Source organism: Engystomops pustulosus, chromosome 1 (assembly GCF_040894005.1).
Source record: "Engystomops pustulosus chromosome 1, aEngPut4.maternal, whole genome shotgun sequence".
Taxonomy (NCBI): Eukaryota; Metazoa; Chordata; class Amphibia; order Anura; family Leptodactylidae; genus Engystomops; species Engystomops pustulosus.
Window position 1 is genome coordinate 164060074 of NC_092411.1, and position 18230 is coordinate 164078303.

The window sequence follows — 18230 nt, forward strand, 5'->3', positions numbered from 1 at the left end:
GAGTTTTCAAAATGGTGTCACATCTTAGGGGTTTCTATTTTACTGGTACCTCATGAGCTCTGTGAACATGACATGGCACTACAAATCCAAATTAATGAAAATGGAGTGTAGTTTCCAAAATGGTCATCTTTGGGGGGTTTCCTTTGTCCTTTTACTTTAGGGGCTCTTAAAGTACACTGGGACACCATAAAACATTTGTAGCCAAAAACCCAATAGCACCAACTCTGGACAACACTGTGCAGTAAAACAGCAGTTGACATCTACATGTCAGGTATTGCTGTAATTGGAAGACACAGGCCAAAAATGTTGGGATGTATATTTACCTCTAATACCTTCTGAATGTGTACATTTTAGGGCTAAATGAGAATATTTTTATACAAAAATTGAAATGAAAATTGAAAAATTTCAAATCCATTTTTGTTTGATTCCTGAGAAATGATTGAAGGGTTAACAGACTTCCCAAATGTTGATTTGAATCGTTTGAGATGTTGATGCTTTCAAGACGGAGCCTCTTTGTAATTTAAGGCTTGGCCCTTTTTTAAAAAAATTGACCAGTGTTTGTTCCTGTGGTAATAACTTTTCAAAACTTTTACATATTCCTGTGATTTTGAGATTATAGTTTATGGTAGTAGCATAATTTCACTAATCAGTTACTTTTTGAGGGGGTGAAAATTCAATAATTTAGGAGAAATTTGAAAAAAACTATAATTCAAAGTTTCAAATGTTCTACTTTTTAGACAAAAAGTCATAACGCAATTTTTTTTTTGTAGAAACCTTTTTCCTTTTGTCTTCTTTATATTTCCATAACAGAAAGAAGTGACCTCAGTTTGGAAACTACACCCCTCCATGAATTAATTCAGGGGTATAGTTAGCATTTTAAACCCACAGGTGGATAGTGCATAGTAAAAAAATATCCATCATGTCATATTGTGCCCAGCTACTGCCACAGGAGACAAACACCCCAAAAATCATGATGCATGTATTCCCGGGTACGGCAATACCCCATATGGGGCAGTAATCTACAGGCTGGGCACACAACAGGGCTTACAAGGGAAGGTGCAGCATGCAGCATGATGTATAAGCTGTGCATAGTACATGAGGGTAAAATCTACATCTAAGGGTCCAGGAATGTGTGATAAATGCATTATTTATTATTCCATGCCATGGACTGAGAAGCTGGAAAAAAATTCCAAGTGTGCAGAAATAGGCGGAAATACATATTTGCATGACTTGTGGGCTCAGTTTTTTAGGACTTCACTGTAAAATGATATGTCTACACCATTTTATGGTTTGGTAGGATCACAGTGATACCAAAATTATATAGCTTTTTGTTTAAATAAATTTCAAAAAATTAAAACAATGGGGAACATTTACTTACCCGGTCCGCTGAGTTCACCGAAAGTGCATTGTCCGCTGATAATGCACTCTGCTGCGATTAACTGAGATTGTACGCCCGATATCCTGCATGTGCCGCTTCCCACTCAGGTCCGCTGGAGTTCACCTTCTTCTTCATGGTGCATGTAAGTGCTTTGTCTTGCGAAACAATTTGAAACTTAAATCCCCCGCTCAGTCCGAAGCAGTCGGATCGTCCGACGCCACGTCCACCCTATTTCTGACGTATGAAGGCCTGCACATCTGCACCAAAAACCGATTGCAACACAATACCAGTGCAACCCCCTCTTAAAAACCTGTCAAAGCTGCACAAATCCCAAAAACGCTGAATAGTCAGACGAAAGTCTGATCTGTGACTGTTAGTAAATAAGCCCCGATGTGTATAAAAAAAAATTGTTTTGCCATCCTCTGACACTAAGAACAATTTTATACTCTAGTGTATGGATCTGTGTTTGCCATTTTTTGCGAGATAAGCTTTCGTTTTCATTGCTACCATTTTTAGGACTGTGGGATCTTTTAATCACTTTTTATAAAAAATTTTATGTGATAGTATAAAAGTGGCATTTCTGACATTTGGGCGCTATTTTCTGTTATGGGCTTCACTGCTGGGAATAAGCGTTGATACATTATATGTTTGTGATTTTTACAGTTTATTTTTAGTCCTGGGGAAATGGGGTGTTTTTGATTAATTTTTTTTTTTACTTTTTTTATTTTTATTACTATTTTTAGACACTCTATAGTACTTTAACCCTAGACTGTCTCATCAATCCTACCATATACTGCAATACTGTATTGCGTTTTTACATAATTCATTACAGTGTGCCACTGGCACATTGTAACAAATCTGCAGAAGCCATACAGCCTCAGGTCTTACTATGTGCAGTTTTCCTGTGTAGTGTGCAGAGGGCGCAAGATTCATGAATTGTGGTGCCCGTTCTTCATGAATCTGGCACTCCCTGCACTGCCCCGACAGAGTGCACCGAATTTATTTTGATGAACCTTTAACAACAGGCGTTAACAGATTTCTGTCAGACTTTGCACGTTAAATGTGGTGCATGGTCCAACTGTGCACCAGAATGCCCATTTCAATAACGGAATTTGTGTTGTTTGAAGAATAGTGCAGCGAGCCACAAAAAGGTCGCGTTTGACACATATGTGGCATTGACACTTCTTAAACCCTAAGGAACTCAGCCTATTTTGGCCTTTAGGACGCGGTCCCATTTTTCACTGCCCTGTGTCACTATATGTGCTTATAGCTTTGGAACGCTATGATATATCCAGGGGATTTTGAGATTGTTTTCTCCTGACACATTGTGATACATTGTTTAAAAATTTGGATGAAATTTTTTTGTGTTAAGTTATCAAAAAAAACTAAATTTGGCAAAAAATTCTTTATTTTCAGAGTTCTAGATTCTCTACTTTTGATACAGATACCCATAACATAAGTTCAAAACTTACATTTTCCAAATGTCTGCTTTATGTTGGCATGGTTTTTTAAGATTCCACATATTCCAGATTCCAAGATTCCAGCCATTTTTCAAATTTTTTGGAAAATCTGCAAAACCCGTATTTAAATGGACCTGCTCAACTTTTAATTGACTGTGAGAGGCCTAAATGTTAGGTAGACTCGTAAATTATTACCCCATTATGGAAACTACACCCGCAACATATGAAAAAGCACTTTTAAGAAGTTTGTTTAACCCTTTAAGTTTTTTTAGGGGATAAAACAAAACGGAGGTGTGGTCTACAATTTGTAATATTTTTTGACAATACATTAATTTTGGATGGAAAAAAAGGAATTAGTCCTCACCGGTAATTCGGTTGTCATAAGTCCACCATGATGGCCTCTTGGAGGTTGCTTCCCCAGAAATTCCTCCCCAGACGGGGAAAATATGGCCCGCGAGCCCTCTCCATGTCCCGGGACCCGACATGTGATGTCACATGTCGGTAAAGGGTTAATACAGAATATAGTGCCAAAAAACTCATTGGAGTTCAGCCACACATCCTTCTTACAGAGACCAGGGTTAAGGAACGAATCTCAGCTTCTTCTGGATAAACATTCACATAGACCTCAGCAGACTGCGACTATGCCGCGATCCTATACATACTACCCAGCTTCTGACGTCACCTTTACAGCCCGTCTCCTAGGCCGTGACGCTGAGGTCTCTGACGTCAGTTCCGGCCAAACCAGACTGTGCCGGCTGCCGCGGACCCGTCAAGCGTGCTGTAAGGCCACCGACACTGCCCGATGGCAAACTGGAGACCCCAACTAGGACTCCGAAGAGACCGGACAAGGGTAGCCCTGGGGAAACAAGCACCCACGGGAGGTACAAGATAATACCGCCCCCCCACCCCCGGAGGAGAGAGAGGTCCTACTCTCAACCCTATCCCTGGGGACAGGAAAAACACTGGAGGTTGAGGATGAGGCCTCCCTTCCACAGTCTGGCTTGGAAGGGAAGGAAGCCCCATCCAGAACAGATTTGCATTGTCACATTGTACAGGGTATAATTTTTTTTTTCTTTTTTTAATGTGGACCTACAGGGGCTTATATTTTGCCACATGAGATGAACTTTTCTGTTACATAATTCTGGGGAATCTACAGCTAATTTGTGAGATCTTATTAACTCTTTGTTAGTGGAGGAAATGAAAATCATCAATTTTTGGAAGATTTCTTTTGTTTTCTTTTTGGCCGTTTACCATACCATAAAAATAGTATATTATCTGTATTCTATTGGTCGCCATGATTAAGAAAATACCTCATTTATATAGATTTTTAAAATTTTTTTCAAATTTTACTAAATAAAAAAAGTACCGGTAATTTGGCGAAAATATTAATTTTAGCATCACAGTCTTTTCACATGCATATTTTTTTTATTTTTTGGCTGACAAATCTGGTTAAGGGCTTATTTTTTGTAAGAAGCATTATTCATTTTAGTGGTTTAATTTTAGAGCTCGCAACATTTTTTAAATCACTTTTTAGACCACTTTTTTAAACGTAGTAATTAAAAATTATCTTTTCGGAACATTATTTTTTGGGGGTGTTTACTGTGCTGGATGAGTAATGATTATGTTTTATTATATAGATTGTTATGGACACGGAAATACCAAATATGTGGGGGGTTTTTTGTGTATTTTTGGTTTTTATACTTTATTACATGTTTTTACATTTCTACCTATTTATTTTTTATTTAGTCTTATGTTTATAATTTTGTGTTTTTAACTTTTATTACTTATAGAAACTTGAACTTGAACTAGTGATGCTCTGATCGCTGGTTGAAGTCCAATACACTGCTCTACAATACTTATTTATTGTAGAGCAGTGTAAACTGTCTGAGCATGCAGATGCAGGTGCAGACAGTTTACAGTCAGACCCGGAAGGGGTCTGACTGCTCAGGACACACCTCAGGGCTCCCCAGAAGAGGATCGGATCCCCCGGTAAGCGGCACGGGGTATCTGATCCGTAGGTGGAACACCCTTACACGCCGCGGTCATGCTTGACCATGGCGTGAAAGGGGTTAACACTTGCGATCGGAGCCAGCTGTTACATCGCGGTGTCAGCTGTAATAGACCTAGTGCTGCCTCTGTTTGTGAGCTGGTGGCAGAAGCGGGACGTAAGAGAATGTCCTGGTGCGGGAAGTATCTACCCGAAGGGACATACTATAACGTCCTGGTGCACGTAGGGGTTAAATACATGTGCAAGCAGTTTACACATAAATGAATGTGCAAAGTCTGACAGAAAACCTAGGTAAATGTGCCCCAATGTGTCTTCTCCATGCAGCACTAGCTCCATCACCACCAACAGCAGCAACATGGCCTCGTCCCTGTCCCTTAATTCGTGCTTATCTCATTTTAAAAGCGCTGCAGTACCAAACTATATTGTGACTGCAACTATACAATCAGGATATTACTGGATGCTATTCAATGACAATAACATTATTATGATCCATGTATTACTGCATACTACTTACTGAGAAGAGTTTTTTGATGACCCACGTATTACTGTGTGCTATTAACTAAAAAGAGTAATTTTATTACACAATATTCAGAGCACTTTTCTGATTTATATAATACTATATGCTATTCACTAAGAGGAGCACTTTTATGATCCACTTATTATTGTGCGCTATTCACTAAGAGCACTTTTATGATCCACATATTGACAGGAGCAACTTGTCAAGGTATGGTTGATAATGAATTATGATCGCATGGCCCATATTAAAGGGGTACCAAAAAAATGGTGCAGGGCAGCGGCCGTCAGATTCATGAAGAATGGGCACCACAAATCATGAATCTGGCGTCCTCTGCACACTGCACTGTTTTAGTAAATGTCGGCCAATATGTACAGTGCATAATGGACTAGAAAGTATCAGTTTGGTGGGGGACCTGGTAGCAGAATGATTCATGCTTTACAAATAATTATTTACCAAGCCATTACAATAATAAACTCATCAGATGTTCACTTGGTTTGGACAACAAGGAGCTTACTGACAACAAAGAAAAACATTAGCTTCTCATTAACACTTCATAATAAAAGATTACGCAATAAAACAAAGTTCAAAATTAGAATATAGTGAACATATAGTAGGTCTTATATATAATTGTATTGAACCCCTTTCCGTCCTTACGTGATGTACATTGACATTGGCACAATGGTGCTCATGAGTATTGTATAGCCCCAGAAGACAAGGAATGCACTGTAAGCTGAAGTAGTGTTTGAAGGTAATGGTGGTATATAACTGTGTTTTTCCTGAAACCACTGTGCCCAATATCCTGAAGCGATGGCCAGTGACACAGAGCAGCCAATCAAAATGACAAATACCTACAAATTAAGCAAACAAAAGTTATAATTAATCTAAAATGACTTTATAAGGTGTTATAAATGATGACAAATGTATGCAAGTTATAATACATTTGAACCCTTGAGTACAACAAAACAAGTAAAACACAAAACCCATTACACCACTTTTAGCACATGTAAATAACATGAATAGATATACATAAATATATATTCAGAAATACATGAGAACATTCATAAAATGGACAAAGTGATAAAATAACTGAGCATGTCATTAGTGTAGCATCTATACTTTTCATCAAACCACCCAGCCAAAAGTGACAGGTACCATGCACCCTTTCACAATAAGCCCCCCTATAACCCTGCCCCACCTGATATTGAGAGATATTTCAAAATTATGCAATGCTCTGTCGGTTATACCAGACAGGTATCTCTTTTATATCAGTCTTCTGCTGTTACACAGGACAAAGATCTCCTTCATTTTATAAGAAAATTATTGATCAATACTAAAAAGATGTAGAAAGTAATGTAACATTTATTATACAGAAACTAGTAAAACAAATATAATAATCTTTGTAACAAATCAAACAAAATTGGTGTCAAACGTTTGTGTTGGTTTGTGCAGCAGAAATTTTTGTTTATGCCGCTATTGTTTTTTAATAAAAGTCCAGAGGTCATCAGAGGTCAACTAGCCTCCACCCCACCTTGCACAAATCAAACAAAACTGGTGGCAATCAATTGTGCTATATTTGTGCTACTCATATTTTTGTTTGTGCTGTTTTTGTTTTGAATATGTTAACACATTTTTAAAGGGTCAAAAGGTAAACCAGCCCCCCCCCCTCCACATTAACCAAACCAAACAAAACTGGTGTCAAATGTTAGTGCAGCAACATTTTTTGTTTGTGCTGCTATCATTTTTGATATATTCATAATTGTTTCCAGAGGTCATCAAAGTTCATTCCTTCCAAAGTACAACGGGGGTCATTTACTAAGGGCCCGATTCGCGTTTTCCCGACGTGTTACCCGAATATTTCCGATTTGCGCCGGTTTCCCCGGAATTGCCCCAGGATTTTGGTGCACGCGATCGGATTGTGGCGCATCGGCGTTGATATGCACGCCGACGGAAACTGGGGGGCGTGGCCGAACGAAAACCCGATGGATTCGGAAAAAACGCAGCATTTTTTTAAAAAAATGTGTCGCGGAGCTTGCACTTACCTTCACTCAGCCCGGCTCGGTGTACTCCAGTGCGTTCCGGGGAACTTCAGCGCAGCAGCGCCACCTGGTGAATGTCGGAGGAGCTGACTTAATGAATCTCGGCCGGACTCGAATCCACCACAGAGAACGCACCGAATGGACCGGATAAGTAAATCTGCCCCAATGTGTTTGTTAGCTCCCCCTGGTGATCAAACCGGAGAAGTGTCATTAGGTTTGTTTTTTTACTAGTTCTTCCTAAAAACCTATGTAAACACATACCTTAAAAATGATAGCAGCACAAACCAGTTTTGTTTGAATCGGTTAATGTGGGAGGGGGGGGGCTGGTTGATCAATAAGTGCTGCTTCACACATGATCCTTTGTGGAAGATCATTGAGTGTGATTGGTTTCATATAAACACAGCTTTTTAGATGACCCCAGAAGAAAAAGTTTAATTGTGACAAGGCAGGAGAATAGGCTGCCCACTCAATTTAGGTTTTCTTTCAATACATAGACTAAGAAATTGCATGTGTAAAAATGTTGGACTGTTACAGCAAAGTGTGGACACTGCACACAAGGAAATGGTGTGTTGAATTTGGTAACGTTTGAAAAATATTTTATGTGTCGATTTTCAGATTTTGATTCCTTTTTAAGGTTTCAAAGTTGAATTCTTGTACAATTGGCCCATTTTTGCATAATTCTTCTTGTTTTTGGTAAAATAATTAAGGCAAACATAATACATTTACTGAAACTTTTGCACATCTGTATCTATAAATAAAACATGAAGACGTTTCCTATGCTATAAAACAAGTGTTTGATTTGCAATGTGTAACAAAAGGGGTATTCTCGTCTCGCCATTCAGTTTTATTTAACTTATCTGTCATAAGTGTAAATTATTTTCAATTATTTGTTATTAAAAAAAATCACCTGTGTGAAGATAATTTATCACAAATGTAGTCATATGGTCCCTTAGAAACAAGACTGTGTCCTTGGATACAACCACCTCTGCAGGAGAGATTGGTGGTCCTGTGGTAACGATTGCAGAATCCTGGAGGTCAGGCAGGGTTCAATAGTGCATGTCTGGCCACCGTTGCTAGAATGTGGGGTGGTCGTATCAAATGAAGCTCTCTTGTTTCGAAGGGACAACATGGCTACATTTATGAGAAATTATCTTCACACAGGAACATTTTTTTAATAACATCCAATTGAATAAATGTTATCATATGGCAAATTAATTAAATGAAATGTTAATGCCCAGATGGGAATACCCATTTAATTAGGACAGCTGTAAAATGTGGCTAAATGTCACTGCATAAAGGTAGGACAAGTAAACAGGAGACACAGCAAGAAGGGCATCCAAAACATCCCATGCAAAAAAATAATAGATTGAAACCTACATTGCAAAAAAGGAGAAACAATACTAAAAAGACTAGACAGCTGGGTTCTATTTTACAACAAGATTATCCAAGCAGCATGTAAATGTAAAAGTTGTGGGTGGGTGCAGGTTACCAAAGGTTCTATTTTATTTATTTTGTTCACAGAACACAACTTGCTCTTCTTTTGCTTGTGATTCAAGTGGTTTCTGATCTAAGGCCCCTTTCACAGTTGCATTTTTCATGCGCGTGTTCTCCACATGCTTTTCATGTGCAGAACTTCCATCACAGTTTGATCCGTTGTAATAAATGTTTTTTTTTCAGATTTGCATTTTTTTAAACACACACATTTTTTTTCATGCGCGTTTAAATCTCAGCATTAGAGATGGGCGAATTTGTTAAAATTCGTTTAGTCCCGATTTGCAGAATTTTTCGGAAAAATTTGATTTGACCCGAATCGAATCAAAACGAATCACGTTAAAAAACAGGCATTTCCTGGCTGCAGAGAGCCTGCAGAGTGTTGTAGAACGTTGTGCCATGCTTAAATATGCACAGGGAGCGTGGTTTGGTCTTCAAACAATGCTGTGTTTTAGTATAACACGCACATGACAGCCGCGGCTCTTAGAATGGCTTCACTCTTCACTTCCATGTGCACTTAATAGGCCAACTTCCCCAAATAAGCGAAGCGGGAATGCAGCCTGACAAGGTAACGTCTGTGCCAGCTCGAAAGGACCGAGCTGAGGGCCAAGATCCCACTATAACATCAAAGAGTGCACTCTTTTTACACTGACATCAGATGATTCCATAGATTACAACAGAACCTGTTCTGTTAAACGCGGATACATGTGGAAAGCCCCCCAAAAGAGTGCGGAGGATGTCGGCAGTAATTTTGCATTGACGTCACTGATCATTTTGCCCTTCTTTTCACGCATCAGTGTCCTCTTTCAATCGGTCAATAATCCATCAGTATTGCTAAAGCCAAAAACAAACAGGAGTTGATCGAGAATAGAGATGAGCAGCAAATGGGATACTTGCATGTCCTCTGTGTTCTGTATCCACTCCTGCTTTTGGCTATCAATCCTGCAGCTTTTCATCCTTCTGACAGATGAAATGAAGGGGAAAACCAAACACAGTGGCAATGTCATAGAGTGATGGAGGGTGAAAACAGCATTATGGAAATCACAGGGTGTTCCAGGGAGACAGCGGTCAGTTGGCAGCAGCATGAGTAGGCTGCAGAGTGGCACAATGACAAATTATGGAGATGGCGGAAACATGGTAGGCCACAAAGTGGCACAATGATAAAAGTGTGGAGGTGGCGGCAGCAGAAGCAGCAGCAGGAGCCCACAGGTGGCATGGTGGCAGCAACAGGGATAGCCACAGAGTGCCATAATGATTTAGTGTGGAGGTGTCATCAGCAGCAGGATCCCACAGGTGGCAGCAACATGGTGGCAGTAACAGGGAAAGCCACAGAGTGGCACAATTATATAGTGTGGAGGTGGCATCAGCAGCAGCAGCAGCAACGGGAGGCCACAAAGTGGCACAATGATAAGAGTGTGGAGGTGGCGACAGAAGAAGCAGCAGCAGGAGTCCACAGGTGTCAGTAACATGGTGGGAGCAACAGGGAAAGCCACAGAGTGGCACAATGATATAGTGTGAAGGTGGAATCAGAAGCAGCAGGAGCCTGCAGAGTGGCACAGTGATATAGTGCGTTGGTGGCATCAGTAGCAGCAGCAGCAGCAGGAGCCCGCAGAGTGGCACAATGATATAGTGTGTTGGTGGCATCAGAAGCAGCAGGAGCCCACAGAGTGTCACAATGATATAGTGTGAAGGTGGCATCAGAAGCAGCAAGAGCGGCAGAGTGGCACAATGATATAGTGTGTTGGTGGCATCAAAAGCAGCAGGAGACCGCAGAGTGGCACAATGATATAGTGTGAAAGTGGCATCAGTAGCAGCAGCAGCAGGAGGAGGAGCCCACAGAGTGGCAAAATGATATAGTGGGTTGGTGGCATCAGAAGCAGCAGGAGCCCACAGAGTGGCACAATGATTTAGTGTGAGGGTGGCATCAGTAGCAGCAGCAGCAGGAGGAGCCCACTGAGTGGCACAATGATATAGTGTGTTGGTGGCATCAGAAGCAGCAGGAGCCTGCAGAGTGGCCCAATGATATAGTGTGAAGGCGGCATCAGAAGCAGCAGCAGCAGGAGCCCACAGAGTGGCACAGTCATATAGTGTGAAGGTGGCATCAGAAGCAGCAGCAGCATCAGGAGCCCGCAGAGTGGCACAATGATATAGTGTGAAGGTGGCATCAGTATCAGCAGTAGCAGGAGGAGCCCACAGAGTGGCACAACGATATAGTGTGAAGGTGGCATCAGAAGCAGCAGCAGCAGGAGCCCGCAGAGTGGCACAATGATATAGTGCGAAGGCGGCATCAGAAGCAGCAGCAGGAGCCCGCAGAGTGGCACAGTCATATAGTGTGAAGGTGGCATCAGAAGCAGCAGCAGGAGCCCGCAGAGTAGCACAATGATATAGTGTGTTGGTGGCATCAGAAGCAGCAGTAGCAGGAGCCCGCAGAGTGGCACAGTCATATAGTGTGAAGGTGGCTTCAAAAGCAGAAGCAGCAGGAGCCCACAGAGTGGCACAACGATATAGTGTGAAGGTGGCATCAGAAGCAGCAAGAGCGGCAGAGTGGAACAATTATATAGGGTGCTGGTGGCATCAGAAGAAGCAGCAGGAGCCCGCAGAGTGGCACAATGATATAGTGTGAAGGTGGCATCAGAAGCAGCAGCAGCAGCAGGAGCCCACAGAGTGGCACAATGATATAGTGCGAAGGTGGCATCAGAAGCAGCAGCAGCAGGAGCCCGCAGAGTGGCACAGTCATATAGTGTGAAGGTGGCATCAGAAGCAGAAGCAGCAGCAGGAGCCCGCAGAGTGGCACAATGATATAGTGTGAGGGTGGCATCAGTAGCAGCAGCAGCAGGAGGAGCCCACTGATTGGTACAATGATATAGTGTGTTGGTGGCATCAGAAGCAGCAGGAGCCTGCAGAGTGGCACAATGATATAGTGTGAAGGTGGCATCAGAAGCAGCAGGAGCCTGCAGAGTGGCACAATGATATAGTGTGAAGGCGCCATCAGAAGCAGCAGCAGCAGGAGCCCGCAGAGTGGCACAGTCATATAGTGTGAAGGTGGCATCAAAAGCAGCAGCAGCAGGAGCCCACAGAGTGGCACAATGATATAGTGTCAAGGTGGCATCAGAAGCAGCAAGAGCGGCAGAGTGGCACAATGATATAGTGTGCTGGTGACATCAGAAGCAGCAGCAGCAGGAGCCCGCAGAGTGGCACAATGATATAGTGTGAAGGTGGCATCTGAAGCAGCAGCAGCAGGAGCCCGCAGAGTGGCACAATGATGTAGTGCGAAGGCAGCATCAGAAGCAGCAGCAGCAGGAGCCCGCAGAGTGGCACAGTCATATAGTGTGAAGGTGGCATCAGAAGCAGAAGCAGCAGCAGGAGCCCACTGAGTGGTACAATGATATAGTGTGTTGGTGGCATCAGAAGCAGCAGGAGCCTGCAGAGTGGCACAATGATATAGTGTGAAGGTGGCATCAGAAGCAGCAGGAGCCTGCAGAGTGGCACAATGATATAGTGTGTTGGTGGCATCAGAAGCAGCAGCAGCAGGAGCCCGCAGAGTGGCACAATGATATAGTGTGAAGGCGGCATCAGAAGCAGCAGCAGGAGGAGCCTGCAGAGTGGCACAGTCATATAGTGTGAAGGTGGCATCAAAAGCAGCAGCAGGAGGAGCCCACAGAGTGGCACAATGATATGGTGTGAAGGTGGCATCCGAAGCAGCAAGAGCGGCAGAGTAGCACAATGATATAGTGTGTTGGTGGCATCAGAAGCAGCAGCAGCAGGAGCCCGCAGAGTGGCACAATGATATAGTGTGAAGGTGGCATCAGAAGCAGCAGCAGCAGGAGCCCGCAGAGAGGCACAATGATATAGTGTGAAAGCGGCATCAGAAGCAGCAGGAGCCTGCAGAGTGGCACCATGATATAGTGTGGAGGTGGCGGACAATTCCAGTCCCTGGTAAAGATGGTAGGAGGCAGATGGTGCAACTAGCAGCAGATGTGTGGCATCAGGCGGGTGGCAGCATCAGAATAGTAGCTGAGGCAGGTAGTTAGAACCCTGACTCATTTCTCAACGTTTGGAGGAGGCGTCATGGCTGATCTAATCTGATGCATTAGGCATTAGTGAATTGAAATCCTGGCTGATCCAAGCCTGATTCATCTTGACAAAGGTCAGTCTCTCCATATTACGGGTGGACAAGCAGGTTCTCCTGGGGGTAACGATGGCCCCCGCCTCACTGAACACCCGCTCTGATGCCACAATACTGGCCAGGCAGGACAGCTTCTCTACTGCAAACTCAGCAAGTTTGGCTGCCCAGTAGTCCATGGGATCTTCTAGCTCAGGTGGTAAAGTGCTGTCCAAGTAGGCCACCACCTGCTGGTGCAGGGTCTGCTTCATGTCCTGCTGCTGGTGGCGGCTACCTCCTCACTAGGCGGGTGAAGGAAATTGCTCATTAAGGAATCCAAACTTAAGTGACTGTTGATGGAACTGCTACTGCTCCTATCCCCCCCCCCAGCTCACCACAGCAGCCGTGGCAGTAGTATGTGAGCAATGACTGCCAGGAATCCCCCGGTCAGACCTGACAGAGGATGGACAATGGCGCACATAGGCAGTGGCCAACTGTGTGCTCAGTATTTCTCTATAGTATGGCAGTTGTTCCTTCCTCTCAGCAGCAGGAAGAAGTCACCCATTTTGGACCGGTAGCGAGGGTCCAAGAGGGTGGAGAGCCAAAAGTCATCCCTATGGCAGATGTTGACTATTCGGCTGTCACTAGTTAGGCAAAGCAGCATGCTGCGGGCCATCTGCACAAGTGACTCTGAGGGACTCCCGGTCTCCATATCCACAATATACTGCCACGGTGCTTCTGGGTCACCTGCCTTGTCTTCTACCTCCTCCGGATGCTCCTGCTCCTTCTCTCTGTCACCTGAGTAGAAAAACCACAAATTGCACCAGACTCTGCCTGTGCTCCAATGTCCTCCTCCTCCAGTTCAGCCCCCATCGGACTGATGTGGCCATGAGATGTAGTCTCTACTTCTCCAGTGCCCTGACCAGACAGATTTTGCAGCATGAGTTCCAGGACATGAAGCAGTGGAATGACAGTATCCATCCCGCAGTCCTGGCAACTGACAAATAACGTGGCCTCTTCAAAAGGCCTGAGCAAACAGCAGGTGTCACTCATGAGCTGCCAGTGGCTGATATCAAAGTTACACAGGGGAGTACTACGGTCTGCATGCATCATCAAAAAATCATTAATGGCTTTTCTCTGTTCATACAGGCGGTCTAACATATGGAGGCTGGAATTCCAACAGGTGGAAACATCGCATATCAGACTATGTTGGGGTAGGCCGTTCTGGCGCTGCAACTCGAGGAGGGTATGCTTGGCTTTGTAAGAATGGCTGAAGTGCGTGCACAGTGTCCTGGCCATTTTTAGAATGTCTTGCAGATGGGTGTAAGACTTCAGGAACTTGTTGACTACCAGATTGAACACCATGTTCCTCCCATTGTCTGTCACCATGGTTCCGATTTTTAGTTGTCGCGGAGAAAGCCACACATTGATTTCTTCTTGCATGACGCAGAGCAGTTCCTCCCCTGTGTGACTCTCTTGTTGAAGTTGTTGGTGTGGCTGGGCGGGAAGCACATTCACTCAGTGGGCCATAAAGGACATATACTGGCCCTGACCATAATTACAGCTCCACACGTCCGCGCTGCTGTGCACCTTGGAAGAAACTGATAAGCTCAAGGACTGGCCCACCTTCTGTTGTACATATTGGTGAAGGGCTGGCACAGCCTTTTTGGAAAAAAAATTGCGGCTTGGAACTCTCCACCTCGGTTTCGCACAAGCCATTAGTTCTCTGAAGGGTGCAGAGTCCACGACTTGGAAAGGAAGAGACTGCAGTACCAACAACTTCGACAAGAGCACGGTCAGCTTCTGCACCTTAGGATGGCTGGACGCAGAGAGTTGTCTTTTTGTAATCGCCTCGCTCAACGACTGCTGGCGCCATGCGTAGCGAGGAGCAGGAGCATCTGGACCGGGAGATGATGTCAAAGACAAACAGCTCCCTTCAGCAGAGGTGCTGGAGCCTTGACTTGCTGAAACAGCATGTGTTCCACTAGGTGCTGCTGCTGTTGCTGCACCTGCAGGATGAACCGCATCTGACACCCGTTTCTCCCATGCCATTAGATGGTGACGCTGCATGTTCTGGGGCAGGGCCGTGGTGCCGAGGTTAGCTCCCTGGCCACGCTTCACTTTCTGCCCGCAGATACGACATATATCCATGCTCGGCTCCTCTGGTGTCTTTAGAAAAAACTGCCACACCGCTGAGGTGTTAATTTTACCGCCAACACTCTGCACTGAGCGACTACTACCGCCGCTGCCTCGCTGAGCCCCTGTGCCACTGCTTATTTGGACCAGCGAATCTAGATTTGTACCCCACGGACGTTTGGCTCCCGTCCTCGCACTGCTGCCACCCTGCTGACTCACAGCCACAATAGCGACTTGCTGCCTGCTCCGCAAGCTGACACTCTCTTCGCCCGACGATGATGAATCACACCCGGCTCCCAAGTGCAATCGGCTTCATCATCGTCAATCTGTTTTTCCCGGTCACTGCTACTCTCCTCACCAATGTCAGTATGCACAGCCTGCCTACTGCAGGAAGCAGCGAAAGTCTGCCCCACCTCTTCACTGCAAAGCAGCTGCTGACTGTCCTCAAACACTTCGTCCTCGCTGAATAGTGGCGCTGAGCCCAGACTACCTAGTAGGTCTCTGGCTGCGGGAAAGGAACAGGACAGAGCCTGGTTGAGGACAGGTGAGGGCCGCTGACCTGCTCCTGGGCCATGCCAACTAATTGTTGTATCAGAGGAATCTACAGACTCTTGGCTGGGGTTGTCAGATGTTATATTTGAGGAATTGGATGACCAAGTCAACCATTCAACAACCTTTGGGTTGTTGATCAACACACTGCCACTAGATGACAACTGCAGTTCTGGCCTCACAGAATCACCCCTGCTGCGACATTCCCTCACTGTGCTGCAGCCTCTGCCTGCTCCACCTGCCACCTTTCTGTCTGACATAGTGGTTTATAAACTACGTGGATTTGACACGTAAATCTGGCTGTAAACTTGAGCCCCCAAAAGGTATTGCAATGTGCGTTATACCGATACCCCACAACTGACAGTGTAATTTCAGCAAAAATCACTGTATAAACTATGTGGATTTCACACGTAAATCTGGCTGTAAACTAGAGCCCCCAAAAGGTATTGCAATGTGCGTTATACAGATACCCCACAACTGACAGTGTAATTTCAGTGAAAATCACTGTATAATCTATGTGGATTTCACACGTAAATCTGGCTGTAAACTAGAGCTCCCAAAAGGTATTGCAATGTGCGTTATACAGATACCCCACAGCTGACAGTGTAATTTCAGCGAATATCATTGTATAAACTATGTGGATTTCACACGTAAATCTGGCTGTAAACTAGAGCCCCCAAAAGGTATTGCAATGTGCGTTATACAGATACCCCACAACTGACAGTGTAATTTCAGCAAAAATCACTGTATAAACTACGTGGATTTCACACGTAAATCTGGCTGTAAACTACAGCCCCCAAAAGGTATTGCAATGTGCGTTATACAGATACCCCACAACTGACAGTTTAATTTCAGCGAAAATCATTGTATAAACTATGTGGATTTCACACGTAAATCTGGCTGTAAACTAGAGCCCCCAAAAGGTATTGCAATGTGTGTTATACAGATACCCCACAACTGACAGTGAAATTTCAGTGAAAATCACTGTATAAGCTATGTGGATTTCACACGTAAATCTGGCTGTAAACTAGAGCTCCCAAAAGGTATTGCAATGTGCGTTATACAGATACCCCACAGCTGACAGTGTAATTTCAGTGAAAATAACTGTATAAACTACATGGATTTCACACGTAAATCTGGCTGTAAACTACAGCCCCCAAAAGGTATTGCAATGTGCGTTATACAGATACCCCACAACTGACAGTGTAATTTCAGCGAAAATCACTGTACAAACTATGTGGATTTCACACATAAATCTGGCTGTAAACTAGAGCCCCCAAAAGGTATTGCAATGTGCGTTATACAGATACCCCACAGCTGACAGTGTAATTTCAGTGAAAATAACTGTATAAACTACATGGATTTCACACGTAAATCTGGCTGTAAACTACAGCCCCCAAAAGGTATTGCAATGTGTGTTATACAGATACCCCACAGCTGACAGTGTAATTTCAGTGAAAATAACTGTATAAACTACGTGGATTTCACACATAAATCTGGCTGTAAACTAGAGCCCCCAAAAGGTATTGCAATGTGCGTTATACAGATACTCCACAACTGACAGTGTAATTTCAGCGAAAATCACTGTATAAACTACATGGATTTCACACGTAAATCTGGCTGTAAACTAGAGCCCCCAAAAGGTATTGCAATGTGCGTTATACAGATACCCCACAACTGACAGTGTAATTTCAGCGAAAATCATTGTATAAACTATGTGGATTTCACACGTAAATCTGGCTGTAAACTAGAGCCCCCAAAAGGTATTGCAATGTGCGTTATACAGATACCCCACAACTGACAGTGTCATTTCAGCGAAAATCACTGTATAAACTACGTGGATTTCACACGTAAATCTGGCTGTAAACTAGAGCCCCCAAAAGGTATTGCAATGTGCGTTATACAGATACCCCACAATTGACAGTGTAATTTCAGCGAAAATCACTGTATAAACTACGTGGATTTCACACGTAAATCTGGCTGTAAACTAGAGCCCCGAAAATGTATTGCAATGTGCGTTATACAGATAACCCACAACTGACAGCTCACTACTGCAAATGCATGAATGTCAAACAGATTTCTTCCTATTCGATTTTGTCACTAAATAGAACTGCTATTTGGAGTATACAGATCCCCCTTAAAGAACAACTAGGGATTAGTCCACCAATCGCTACTGCAGATGCATGAAAGTCAAACAGATTTCTTCCTATTCGATTTTGTCACTAAATAGAATTGCTATTTGGGGTATACAGATCCCCCTTAAAGAACAACTAGGGATTAGTCCACCAATCGCTACTGCAGATGCATGAAAGTCAAACAGATTTCTTCCTATTCGATTTTGTCACTAAATAGAACTGCTATTTGGGGTATACAGATCCCCCTTAAAGAACAACCAGGGATTAGTCCACCAATGCATGAAAGTCAAACAGATTTCTTCCTATTCGATTTTGTCACTAAATAGAACTGCTATTTGGGGTATACAGATCCCCCTTAGAGAACAGCGAGGGATTGCAGCAAGAATCGCACAGCACAATAGCATAGCTCCCAACCGTC

General features: G+C 43.7%; 1 protein-coding gene across 1 annotated transcript in view; it reads right to left on the reverse strand.

Annotated features, from left to right (window-relative positions):
• LOC140121604 (phospholipid-transporting ATPase IK-like) overlaps nucleotides 1–18230 on the reverse strand; it is a 671195-nt gene that overhangs the window by 319625 nt on the left and 333340 nt on the right. Inside the window, exon 12 of the mRNA XM_072141425.1 lies at nucleotides 6018–6211. Coding sequence (XP_071997526.1) covers nucleotides 6018–6211 — 194 coding nt within the window. The remainder of the gene's footprint in view (nucleotides 1–6017; nucleotides 6212–18230) is intronic.